The sequence below is a fragment of the Molossus molossus genome, unplaced genomic scaffold (genome assembly GCF_014108415.1).
Source record: "Molossus molossus isolate mMolMol1 unplaced genomic scaffold, mMolMol1.p scaffold_m16_p_12, whole genome shotgun sequence".
Taxonomy (NCBI): Eukaryota; Metazoa; Chordata; class Mammalia; order Chiroptera; family Molossidae; genus Molossus; species Molossus molossus.
The window spans coordinates 103,254,656-103,267,652 of record NW_023425347.1 but is presented as its reverse complement, the minus strand read 5'-3'; the positions used below and the strand labels follow the sequence as shown (position 1 = coordinate 103,267,652).

General features: G+C 64.5%; 1 protein-coding gene across 1 annotated transcript in view; it reads left to right on the top strand.

Moving 5' to 3' along the window:
* PRDM16 (PR/SET domain 16) overlaps positions 1–11,316 on the top strand; it is a 291,643-nt gene extending 280,327 nt beyond the window's left edge. The window contains exons 11-17 of the mRNA XM_036256227.1: positions 514–683; positions 1,268–1,345; positions 5,821–5,990; positions 6,139–6,313; positions 8,665–8,898; positions 9,921–10,098; positions 11,166–11,316. Of these exons, the coding sequence (XP_036112120.1) occupies positions 514–683; positions 1,268–1,345; positions 5,821–5,990; positions 6,139–6,313; positions 8,665–8,898; positions 9,921–10,098; positions 11,166–11,297 (1,137 nt within the window). The 3' untranslated portion in view covers positions 11,298–11,316. The remainder of the gene's footprint in view (positions 1–513; positions 684–1,267; positions 1,346–5,820; positions 5,991–6,138; positions 6,314–8,664; positions 8,899–9,920; positions 10,099–11,165) is intronic.
* Positions 11,317–12,997: the final 1,681 nt, after the last annotated feature.

Sequence of the window (12,997 nt, the reverse complement as noted above, 5' to 3'; positions counted from 1 at the left end):
TCTCAGGCGGTTGAAATCCTTTCAGTAGGTTGCCTGCAATTGTGGCCTGCTGCCACCAGGTGGCGGTGCTGGCGCCTCAGGCCCCGAGCCCTTCTCCAACCCGAGGTCAAGTAGCTGTTCTAATTTGTCAAGCCTCAGAAAAAAAAAAGATATAATTCTGTCTTTAAACCACAGCCAGCATTCGGGAGTTCTGGCCAGGGGTCACGCCAGCAGGGCACTGCTGGCTCGTTTCAACATCGCGCACGTCCACAGTCGGCCTCGGTGTCCTCCACACCAGGCGGGGCGGCTGGCCACTGACGGTCAGCTCCGGCTCCCACGGCCTGGACCCTGGACGGCAGTGGGGGTTCCGGGGAAGGATAAGAGCAGGGCTGGCCACAGACACTGGAGGAATCCAGCCCAGGGGCCCAAAGACGCCAACTGATGTCCCCCGTCGCCGGGGACCCCAGATGCCCATGGGGTGAGTCCCCAGTCTCCGAGAGAGGCCCCGAGCCTGTCCCGTGCTCATGCCAACAGATGTCAGCCATCGAGACCATGACGGAGAAGCTGGAGAGCTTCGCGGCCATGAAGGCAGACTCCAGTGGCTCCCTGCAGCCCCTCCCCCACCACCCCTTCAACTTCCGGTCCCCGCCCCCGACGCTCTCGGACCCCATCCTCAGGAAGGGCAAGGAGCGGTACACGTGCCGGTGAGACGCGGGAGCCCCCGGGGGCTGGTGGGGTGGCCCCTGCGAGGTGGCTGCAGGTGGGTCCCACGGCCTGTGGACCCAACTCACAGCACAGTAGCAACACGTGGTCCATTATCCTCAAGTCTGTGTGTTGGGGTGGACCCCCCCCTGGCTGCCACCAAGCTGTGTTCCTGGGAGCTCAAAAAATGCCCCCGTGGCCGGCCAGCTGGAATTCGGAAGGCCCGAGGCCAGGGTGTGCTGCCCGCTGTTTAGCTGCAGCTCCCGGAGGGGACTGAAATCCCGAAAGAGACGGCTGTGACTGTCCCCAGCTGCACCTGCCTGTCCCAGCTGGTCCCAGCCGGCTCAGCACGCCTGGGCTCCGGGGCTGAGACCCTGCTAAGGACGGGCCTGGCCCGAGAGGCCCCGGGGAGGACAGTCCGTCTGTGGCTCCTCTGTAGCTCAGTGGGGCCCCGGGGCTGCAGGAGACATTGAAATCCAGGCCTTGGGGACGGCACCTGCCCCAGATGCCGAGCTTTAGGAGGCCAGGGTCACCCGAGGCTACGCCGGCGTGACTCTGCCTCACAGTCTGCACACCCCCACCCCAGGTACTGTGGGAAGATCTTCCCCCGATCTGCAAACCTCACAAGACACCTGAGGACGCACACCGGGGAGCAGCCATACAGGTGGGAGCCTGCCCGGCGTGGGGGGGTGGGGCTCCTGAGCATGGTAAGGGCCGTGCATACGCTCCCTGTCACTCCTGGGCCCCTCCCCCGACCCCACGGCTATCCTGCGCCCTGGGATGATGTAAAGATTAGGCAGGAGGTACCCAGGCCCAGCAGGCTTCCGGAAGACTCCCACCTGCCCACAGAGGACGGTGCCTGAGCAGCTGCCCCACCTTCTCTGGGTGCCCACGGGGGCAGGGGCTCAGAGCGGAATCAGATGGGAGCCAGGGCCTCAGGGGCAGGCTGTTGCAGAAGCCTCAGGCACATCCCCCATCTCGCGGGGACCGTGGCTGACCTGACCTTGGGCGGGGTGGGTGCCCAAGGCAGGGTGTACAGCGGGAAGGGGCTCCGCGCCCTGCAGGTCCCAGCCAGGCAGGGCACCCTGGACAGAAGCCGAGTTTCTGCCCCCACGGTGCCCCTTGGTGCTGGGCAGCGCCGGCCCCACAGCACAGCGTGGGGACAGCCACCGCATTTTGTGTTCACAAAGAGCAGGGACACGACCCCCATTTCAAACACTTGCAACTGAGGCTCAGCGATGCCCTCTGACTTGCCAGGGGCCCGAACCCAGGGCCATGCGAGCTTAGGGGGTCTGGCCCTGTTTCCTGGGGCCTTCGCAGGGTCCGAGAAGGGCTGAGGGTAACCCCTGGCTTTCAGGAGACCTGCCCAGGGAGGAGCCTGGGAGTTGGTGCTTTAGCCGAGCTCAGGTGACGGTGGCCTAGAGCCCAGGCGGGCAGACTCTGGGTTAGATGCTGACGTGACTCTGGGCTGTGTCTGCCGGATGAAGAGCGGCTGTTCAGACCGAGGCATCGGGTGTGGTTTTAAGTGGGTAACATCAGATTCCTGTGTCCGGCCACACTGAGCTCGGAGTCACCCGCTGGCCACGGAGACGGTGTTTGTGTGTGTGCGTGTGTGAATGCATGTGTGTGTGCATGTGTGTGTCCATCCCTGGGGAGGATGACCACGTGGCCGTGGAGATGGTGTTTGTGTGCATGGGTGTGTGCATGTGTGTGCGTGTATATGTAAATGTGTGTGCACGTGTGCACGTGTGTGTGTGTCCATCCCTGGGGAGGATGGCCACATGGCCATGGAGACGGTGTTTGTGTGCATGTGTGTGTGCACGTGCACATGCGTATGTACATGTGTGCATGTGTGTGCATATGCACGTGTGTGTGTGCGTGTCCATCCCTGGGGAGGATGGCCACGTGGGCCGCTGTGGTGTGCTGGTCCCTACACCCATCCTGAGACATCACGAGTGTCCCCAACCATCCCAGGGCCACATCCTGTCTCAGCTGGATAAATGACAGCCCACGCTACTTACCACTTGTCTGGCCAGCACCCAGCACCCCAACGCACGGGCTCCTGTCCCCCCAAATGTGAATCACAACCCATCAAAGGCTAGCAACAGAAGGAGTGATGTGGTCCTCCCCTCCCGCCTCGTGGCTTTTCTGTAAGGAGAGCCGGCTTCTGGCCAGTGTCCCACGTAGGAGCCCGGGGCGGGGTCGGGCGTGTTTATGGAAGAATTTGATTATCATTGATTCCTTTTGTTCTCGCCAGTCTGTGCTGTTCAGCTCACTTACGTAACAGTGATTGCTTTCAACGTCTGCCGGCTCGGCTTTCTCTGGCTCAGGGCGACCCTGTGCGAGGAGCCTGGGCTGCGACCTCCCGGTGACGTCACAGGGGCTTCTGGGCTGACTTTGATCCCTGCAAGGGTTTAAGCTGGGAAGGGAAATGCGTACATCCGTCCACAGAGACCTGCCAAAGAGGGGGACCCCCCACCCCAGGAGGTTGATTAGACCGCCCGCCCACCACCTGCCTGCGTGAGCGCCCCCCAGGCCAGCGCCCACGTGGGCTGCTGTGTGTGCCCCGGGGAGCCCGCTGACCTCCCCCTCGCCAGCTGGGCTTCCTTCTCGTGCTGCCCAGAGGAACCCTGTCATCAGACCAGGCGACCCTGAGAGGCCCCAGGTCATCCACAGTCACGCAGACTGTGTTTCTGGGTGTGGGGCAAGAAAGGCACTGGAGCGTGGCTCACACGGTTCTGGAGGGAAGGTCAGACCTCCGGCCCGGCCCGCGTCCTCCGCCGGCCGCTGCTCCCGGCTCGGAGCGGGGCTGGCACGCAAGGGCCGTTCCTCGCTCGGGTGTGCTGCGCCAGCCCGCGGGCTCGTCGAGAGGACGGAGGGAGGATTGAGGGGACAGCTGCCTGGCAGCCGTGCCCGGGTCCCTACGGAGTGTGGCCAGCGGGACCTTGAGTCACACTCTGGAAGCGAGCCTCCGAGGGCTGGCCTGTGGGCTCCCGGCGGGACCTGGATTCCCACCCCAGGATATGGGCCTCTCCATCTTCAGTCCGGACCCTCCCGGGCTCCCGTCCTGCCATCCGCACTCAGCCCAATGCCCACGCCAGGCCCGTGCGTGTCTTCTTCCGCTGTTAGTTTCATTTTTAGGGCTGGGTTTCGAAATCTTTTTCCTTCTCTTTGCTTTTACAATTTCCAACAGCCTTTCTCCCTGCGGCGGCGTGGGCCTGTGTCCCGGGGTGGAGGGGAGGGGGCCGCCACCCAGGGCCCTGTCACCCTCCCCACCTGTTCCGTGCCCGCCGTGGCTGGCTCCCTGGGACGGCAGCACACAGTCACACAAGGTCCCCTGCAGGCCCCACTGCGTGCCCGACCCTGTGGGGCGCAGCGGTGTTACTCTGTCCAGCCGCCGCGGATCTCAGTCGCCACTTGTCAGCTTATTCACAATGCAAATCCCAGCTGCTGGCAGAACCCTGCTCCCTGGAGCCCTGGGCTCCCTGCTCCCCTAACTTTCAGACAGATTTGTTTGTCTGGGCCATTTATTTAGATTAGAACTCGGGAGGGCTGCTCGGGACTCTGTGACCTGCTGAAGGCCTGGTCCCCTCACCCGCCACGGCCCTCCCCGGCCCCGCAGAGGTTGGAGGGAGGGCTCCCCATGGAGCCCTGCTCCCCCTGTCTGGGAACCAGCTCCTCTGCACCCCATTTCTTACTCAGGATCCCACTGCTCCCCATTCACACAGCTGCCGTAGGGGCACGTGTCGACAGAAAGAAGGAAAGGAAGACTGAACGCAGTGTAGACCGAGGCGGCGCAGCTCAGCCCGGGACTCCTGTTGGATGGGCCGGGGGCGGCAGCACAGTCAGACCGGGGCTGGGGCCAGCTTGGCCTTCGCTTGATCCTTCCTGAGGAGCAGGGCCGTGGTCTGGGAGCCGCACACCACTCGGGCCGACGGGGAGGCCGGCAGTGTCCCTGGAGGAGATCTGAGGACCAGGAACACTTGTGTGTGCCCATATGCACATGTACCACACGTGTGCGTGCATATCCCACACGTGTACAGTGCACACCCATGCACACTAACACGTGTACTGTGTGCGAGCACTCCACTGCACATACCCGCACATGTCACGTGTGCATGGGCACACACATGCACACGAACCCAAGGCCCTATGTGAGCACACCCACACGTGCACACGTGTGCCTGAACACGCACGTGCACACTGACACGTGCACTGTGTGCACACACCTGGGCGCACAGAGTGGTGAGAGCACCTGCGGTCAGCGGTCGCCGCCTTGCTTGGACGCGGTGTGCCACCGCGAGGGGCAGCGCGGGAGACGGCGGAGCGGGGGCTGCGGGTCCCTCCTTGGCCACCCTCTCCGGCTCTGGCCGGGTTGTCACGCTTCCCCGCGGACGCACTGCTGGGCCCCGGCTCTCCTTACCCTCTGGGCCGTGCGAGTGGCCGCGAAGGCCGGGCCACGAGGGCCCCACCCCACGGGCCCCACCCCACGGGGCCGGCACACTGCGGCGTCTCTGCTTGTTCATCGCGGTTATTTCCTGGCAGTAAAGCGCTTTGTTCAGATACACTCGTGTCGACAGAATATTCTGACAGACGCCAATGGAGGAAGGAGCCTCCTGATTCCCCACGAACGCCGTGCAGCCTGGCAGGGTGCCCACCGAGAGGGGCGCGCCGATGCGCTGAGCACCCTGCTGCCTCCCAATCGAGAGGGGACAGTGTGGCCATGTGGGGTCCCGACAGAGGACGCAGCCTGCCGGCGGCAAGGCTGGGGAGCCTTCTGGTTAAGGACACTAAGGAGCCTCTGGGTAGCCCCCCCCTTTGGTGGATTAGCAAGCTGAGGCCCCGGGAGACAGGGGACCAGCCCAAGGACCCACCGAGACCCGGCTCTCCTCAGCCTCCTGTGCCCGGTGGGGGTCCCGCAGGGAGCTGGCTCCGGGCCCTCCTGCCCGGCCAGCCTCAGCACTTTTCTGTGGTGAGATGCTGCCCCCTTGAGGCTGCCGGGAGCATGTCGCCCTGCCAGGCCTGAGTGACCGGACCACAGGGAGGACAGAGACCCTGGAGAGTTCTGGGCACTGCACACCCCGGGGCTCGGGGTCCTGCTCGGCTGCGGGGCCCCTCTGAGGCGCGTGTCTCTTGCAGGTGTAAGTACTGCGACCGGTCCTTCAGCATCTCCTCCAACCTGCAGCGGCATGTGCGAAACATCCACAATAAGGAAAAGCCCTTCAAGTGCCACCTGTGCAGCCGCTGCTTTGGGCAGCAGACCAACCTGGACAGGCACCTCAAGAAGCATGAGCACGAGCATGCTCCAGGTGGGGCGCGGCACCCCGGGACCGCCAGGCTGGGGGCGAGCGGGAGCAGGAGGGGGACAGGCGGGAGGGGGGACGGGGGGGAGGGGAGCGGAGGGCAGGGCAGGGGCGTGGCTCCGCTAAGGCTGCCCCCTCTGATGCCCACCCACAGTGAGCCAGCACGCTGGGGTCCTCACGAACCACCTGGGGACCAGCGCCTCTTCCCCCACCTCTGAGTCGGAAACCCACGCACTTTTAGACGAGAAAGAAGACTCCTACTTCTCTGAAATCAGAAACTTCATCGCCAACAGTGAGATGAACCAGGCGTCAGCGCGAACAGACAAACGGTAAGAGGCCCACTCGGGGTCCCTGGCCGGGGACACTGCCGCCCGCCTGTGTGGCTGAGCCCAGAGCAGGGCACCCCCCGGGGGCACGGGAACCAGGGTCCCACCGCAGAAGGTGAGGCCCACGGGCTCTGCAGCGGATGCCTGTTCCGTCCCAGCTCTGCCACCTGCCACCTGGGGGAGGCTCCGTGAGGGCCCCACCCGGCCTGCCTCTCCCTCTGGACAGGCTGGTGCCTGGGGGCAGCTTCCCCACCGCCCAGGGCAGGGGGGGGAGTGAGGCTGAGCCAGGGCCAGGCACAGCCAGCCACACACCGGGCCCTCGGGTGGCCCGTCCTGCGCAGCTGGTGCCCGCGTCACTGTTGAAAGTGGGAATCGCGGTCTCAGTGGGCGTAGATCACACGTTCTGCGTCCAGTGCTGGTGCCCAGCGGACCCGACGGGGCCGCACCCACATGACCGGTTCCCCCTCAGAACCGACTCCCTGCTCTTGACTGTCAGGGAGAGTTCAGGGCCCACCAGGCTCCCGTGTGTTCCTGCCAAGCCCATGCGCTGGAGTCCTGGCCCGCAGGACCTCCGAGTGTGACCTTGGGGGAAGAGGAGGTCATGCTGGAGTTGGGTGACTGTAACCCCTTGTGGGTGACCTCGCAGAAGAGGAAACCTGAACACAGACACGCCACCAGGAGACCCCCGTGCGAAGACGGAGCAGAGATGGGGTGCGGGGTCTACAAGCCGAGGGACCCGGGGGGCCAGCTGCCTCCGAGGACCAGCCCCACGACGCCAGGTCCAGGACAGGGAGAGAGGGTCCCTTTTGTTGAAGCCCCAGCCATGGAGCCGTGTTCCGGCCGCCCCGAGACATGCACACACCGAGCAGCTGTTGGAGCCCTGGACCCTCGTCCCCGTGTCCTCTCTGTCTGGAGCCAGCGCCGGCCTGCTGGGCCCACAGTCTGCCTGCTCGGCCCGTGCTGAGCTCCCGCCTGGGGCCGGCCTCCCAGCAGTGAGCAGCTCCTCCACGGCCTGGGGCACAGAGATCAAGAGCGAGGTCCCTGTCCCCAGGCACAGGGTCTCGTACGGAACACCGCTCCGTGTGCCCAGGTGTGATCGAAGGACACGCAGGTCGCTGCACCCACAGCTCCCTCCTCCGGTCCTCGGCACGGAGGGTGTTCTCACGTCGCCAAGAGGGTACAAGACGCCAAGAGGCCACAACCCTCCCCAAGGTCACCCCGCAGAGGGCCAGAGACGGGCACAGGCCTGGCCTCGGCCCCCGCCTGGCTCTTCCTGCTGGTGGACACGGAGGTGAGCCGGTGCCCAGCACGGTGACCGGCGGCAGCGAAGACAGGCTGGGCCCCGCCCTTCGGGAAGGCGCGTCCAGTGTCCATCTATATTCTTTCTCGTGGGAGGACAAGAAATGAAGACGGGCAGGCCAAGAGCCCAGCCAGGGGTCCCCAGCCCAGAACCTCTGCACAGGGACGAGCCCTGGCCTCGGTCCCGTGTGGAGGCCGCTGGTCATGGGGAGGACGCCCCCCTGCCTCACGCAGAAGGACCGTGTCCCCAGACCACAGTGGACAGGTTCCCCTCAGCCACGCGAAGCCCAGAAGAAACGGTGTCGGGGGCTCGGAACGTGGGTCCCGTGTGAGCTCAGCAGCCGTGTGCCTTGCCCTCCTGGCTCCCCACGCCGCACGTGGACACCTGCCCAGGTGGCCCTCCGTCCAGCCCTCGCAGACTTGCCGACGGGCCCCGGGCACAGAGATAAGCGCACAGGCCGGGCGCCTTCTGAAGGGAGAACGTGGCCTGTTAATAATGAGGACCCCGAGGCTGCAGGGACCCCAAGGATCCCCAAGTCAAGGAACTCGATAACAGCCAAGCCCTCACTCTGCAGAACCCGGGGACCCAGGCCTCCGTCTGCAGAGGGGCCCCTCGCCCAGGGCCGTCCCCACCTCCTGGGTCCTGGAGGCCAGCTGGGCAGCAGCACTGTCCACGCTGGGCTGACAGACGTCCCTGAGGTCCCCTCCCAGCAGTGCCCCCCTGGCTCCAGCACAAGGACCCCCTCCCCTGCCGGCCGGCCTGGCATCCCAACACGCACTCAACCTGAACGGCCTCCTGTCCCCTCTGGTCCAAGGGACTCTGCCCGCGAGGCGTCCCTGCTGGTCCCTGGCCTCCGGTCCTCGAATTGCTCACCCCCAGGGATGGGCTGAGGCTGAGGGCGAGGGCAGCCCAGGGCCACAGCTCAGGGTTTTTGTGCCCACGGAGGCAGGCTGTCTTTAGGGGAGCTGGGGGCCGGGGGGAGGCCGTGGGGGGACAGCCAACGGGAGCCGCGTCACCGGCCTCTGGTGGCCAACCCCCTCCCGGGTCGTTTCAGGCCGGAAGCCCAGGACCTGGACAGCACTGCGCAGTGTCCGGGCCTGGCCAGCGGGAAGCCAGAGGACGGGGAGGAGGAGGAAGGGGAGCTGGAGGAGGAGGACGAGGACAGCCTGGCGGGGAAGTCCCAGGACGACGACGTGTCCCCCGCACCCGAGCCCCAGGGCGCCTATGAGGACGAGGAGGATGAGGACCCACCCACCACCCTGGCGGTGGGCTTCGACCACGCCCGAAGGTGGGTGCCCAGGAGGAGCCTGAGGGCCAGGAGCGTGACACGCCCAGCAGCAGAGGGTCTGCCCTCCCCCTGCTGGGTCACCTCCTCCCTCTGCTGTTTCTACCACAGGGGCTTCTACATGTGGGCCAGGGTGAGGCCCAGGCCGGGGGAGGGGGCCAGGGCCCAGCCACTCACCACACACACACACATGCACATAGGCACATGCACATGCATATGTGTACACTTGCATACACACATGCAAGCACACAGGCGAGCACACACGTGCACGCGTGTGCACCGTGTACACAAACACCCCCTGATATGCACGTGCATAAAGACATGCACACGTGTGTGCACATACAAACACGGATGTGTGTGCATGCACGTACACCTGCACATTTCTGTGTGCACACACATGCAAACACACAAGTTTACACACGTATGCACTTGGGGGCACAGTGAGAGGGGAAGGCATAGAGGGAGCTGGCCCTGGACCCTCAGGTGTCTCTGGTCCCACAGTGGAGCCACACGGTGCCTGTCCGCCGGGGGCGTGATGCGTGCCTCCCACAGGTGCCGTGTGCTGGGGCTGAACCCCCAGCTCTGGAAGTTGTAGCGACCAGACCCACTTCCCCCACATCCCGAGGGCTGGCACCTACTTCGGCGACAGTGACAGTGCCGGCTTCCGAGAGCCCCTGCAGACCCTGCAGAGACAGCCATTCCCTCCCACCCCTGGGCCCTGGGACTGGAGGGCCTGGGCCCCCCCAGAGCTTCCCAGAGGTTTGGGAACCTAGGTCTCCCCCTTGCCCCTGGAAAGCTGGGTGCCCCTTCTGCTGCTTGCAACGCGTGTGCACATACTCACCCCCCGGGTCCTCTGTCCATCCACCTCCTGCATCCGTGTGGCTCCGTCCTGGTGTCCGTGTGTCCGTGTGTCTGTCTCCTGTGCACGTGGCGTGGAGACGCCGTGCGTGCGTGCCGGCGGAGCGGCGTGGGCGTCAGCGAGGGCCAGGCGGCCGGTAACGCAGGCCTCTCCGTCGTTGGTGCAGGTGTGCTGAGCGGCAGCAAGCGGGCGGCCTCTCCGCTTCGGAGCCGACGCCGACTGTGGGGAAGGGGCTGGACCTGCGCAGAGCAGCCGAGGAAGCCTTCGGAGTCAAAGACGTCCTCAACTCCTCCCTAGACTCGGAGGCTTTAAAACAGACCCTGTACAGGCAGGCTAAGAGCCAGGTAGGTACCTGCAGAGCCCGCCCTCCCCCGCGCCAGGCCGGACAGCAGGGACAGCCTTACCTCGCGTGCGGCCACCCCCTGCCTGCCGGGGGCACCCCGGACCCACGGGCCCTCCGTGCCCACTGCATCAGCCAGAGAGACGCCCCAGTGACCACCGCTGTCCTGCCAGCAGGGGTGGGTGGGACAGGTTGAGAGCAGGACCTGAGCCAGAGCGCTGGGGACACAGAGGTCACTGTCCTCTCGTCCCCAGAAGGAGGCGTCCATGAGCAGGTGTCCAGGGTGAGCCGGCCTCGGCCTCCACCCTCGAGGTCCCGCCAGAGTGTCGGGTAGCCCAGGTTTCCTGGAAGGAGGCGCTGGTTCCCAGTCGGAGCTGTGACGGGGTCGGGAGGCACGAGGCTCGGCCCTGGGCGCCCCTTCCCGAGTGTAGGTGGCCGCGGACCCTGCCTCCTGTCCTCTCCAGTACGGAGGGGGCAGGGTCCCAGTCAGCTCTCTGCAGCCCACCCCAAGTCTCAGCAAAAACCGTCTGTGTGTCTGTCTTCGTCTTTTACTAATTCTATCCGGAGTGTTGATGGGTGGGACAAGGGCTTGCCCCCCGGAGCCCCGCTGCGGTGGCTGGTCCCCGCGACCTGCGGGCTGTCTGAGCCGTGCTCTGGGCCAGCAGACGGAGCGCCCTGTTTGTGTGCTGAGATCTGTCCCTTCACCACCGTCCACACAGTCCCCAAGGCAGGGCTGACCCTGGGCGGGGTCTTCGCGGTGACCCCGGCACCTCCCACCGCGCACACCGGCCCCCAAGGGCCGAGAGCAGTGGGGTGGGCGGGGGAGGTGACTGCAGGGGGAGCACCCCGAGCGAGCCTCTGCCGGGGCCACTGCGTCCCAGCTGCCCTCTGTCTCCCTCTTCAGGCCGGGCTGGGGGAGTCGCCTCTACGGTCTGGCCCTGGCACCCTGCTCTGCCCTCCCACCTGGGTCTGGGGGGCGAAGGGGCAAGGGCAGCGGGCAGAGGAAGGCTGAGAGGGGGTGAGCGGGCCGCAGCCCAGGCTCAGCTGGCGCCCTGTGCCCTCTCCCACCAGGCGTACGCAATGATGCTCTCCCTGTCCGAAGACACGCCTCTGCACACCTCCCAGAGCCCCCTGGACGCTTGGTTGGACATCCCAGGAGCCACGCCCGAGTCCGGAGCCTTCAACCCCATCAACCACCTCTGACTGGCCCGGGGGGCACTGGGGTCCAAGCGTCCCGACAGAAATCCCAGCTGCGGAAGGTGGAGGCGAGGGCCTCGGGGAGCCCGCGCGGCCTGGGGCCAAGGAGACCCCCCCCCGTTGCCTGCATTTGACCACTCTTCAGTGTCTGTCCCCCTGCCCTGGTCACACGCGACCTCCCCAGTGAACACTCGGGAACCGAGGTCCTGAAGTAGTCGTTGCATCCACGTCCCTGAGACACGGTCTCGAGAGCACCGTCCGGGCGCGGCACAGCGCGGGGCCGTGGCTGCGGCTCTCGGGGGGCCTCGGGCACGGAGGAGAAGGACAGACACGGGTGTGCTCTGACCAGGGAGGTGGCCCGAGCGATTTTATAGTGCAAATCACGAGAAGAACCCTTTTGGTAACCTATTGACGACAGAGTCTATTTAAGCATGTGGTTTTAATAAGAGACAGTATTTTTAAAAAAAAGAAAAAGAAAAAAAATTGAAAAAGGACTTGCAAATTGTTTTTTTAAAAGTAATTTTGCATTGCTTCGAAATCCGAGCTGATTTGCAGAGCTGAGCCCGCCTGGGGACCTGCACCGTGGCGGGTGTGGCCTTTATACTGTAGATGACGGAGACGTTTTCTATCCCCGACCCCGTTCGTGAAGTCACCTGGTTCTGCGGCCGAGGCGCCCGGACCCGGGCCCCTCCTGTGAGCCATTCCAGACTGTTCTGCGGATCCGTAGGGGTGGTGTCCTGGGCCGCCCGAGGCTGGGACCGGGACTCGTGCCTGTCATTGTGTGACATGTGATTCGTGCCCGAGGCCCGCAAGTGCGCCTCCCATTATATGGGAAGGTCAGAGAGGAGGTCTGGGCAGCTTCTGTTCCTCCCCCGGTCTGTCCTCGGCCACCCCTGGGCCAGCCCCCCACTGCTCTCCCGAAGGTCTGCAGCCCCCACCTCACCCGCCCGTCAGACGGACAAGGGGAGGAGGCGGGCACACCCGTGGCAGCTTGGGGGACGCTCCCAGCTCCCCTGCGCAGGCGGCCAGGCCCCGCGCGCGTCGGAGACCCCGGGGCCAGGACAGCGCTGCACTCCCGTTCTCGCGTGGGTTCTTGGCAGGCGGGACCCGGCTCTAGAACCGAAAGACGTCCGGACAGGACCTGGGGACCTGCAGCCAAGACAGCGTCCCCCGTGGGGCCAGCGCCTCCCTCCCTGGGGACCAGTCTACTCCCCCACTCCTGGGCTTTAAATTATTCCCATAGGGGCCAAGTTCAAATAATAATTTTTTTCGCTGATGGAATTTACCTTAATCTGTATATAACTTGTAATTTTTTTTTCTAATTTGTTTCTTTTCTTATTTTATTTCTTCCTTAACAGTATTTTTGGCATCAGACATTCTTATTGTGAAGAAATAATGTTAATATAAGTATCCAGTGAGGGACCAAAACCCTGGAATAAGGTTGTGTGTCGTGTGACCAAGAACCAGGGAATGGGGCGGTTTTCAATGTGCCAAATACCCCGCGTCCCCCACGAATTCTGCCGCCACAGCCGTCCGTTCCAGACAATCATGTTTTCTGTTAAATTTGCGTTTCAGTCACAATTGCATTTGAGACAAGTGTTCTATTTATTTCTTTTACTGTTCGGAAGCAAAAAGAGGAAAGAGTTGTCCCGAGAGAGAGGGGAAAACCGCCCGAGCTGCCCGTAAACACGTGTGGATGCGGACGG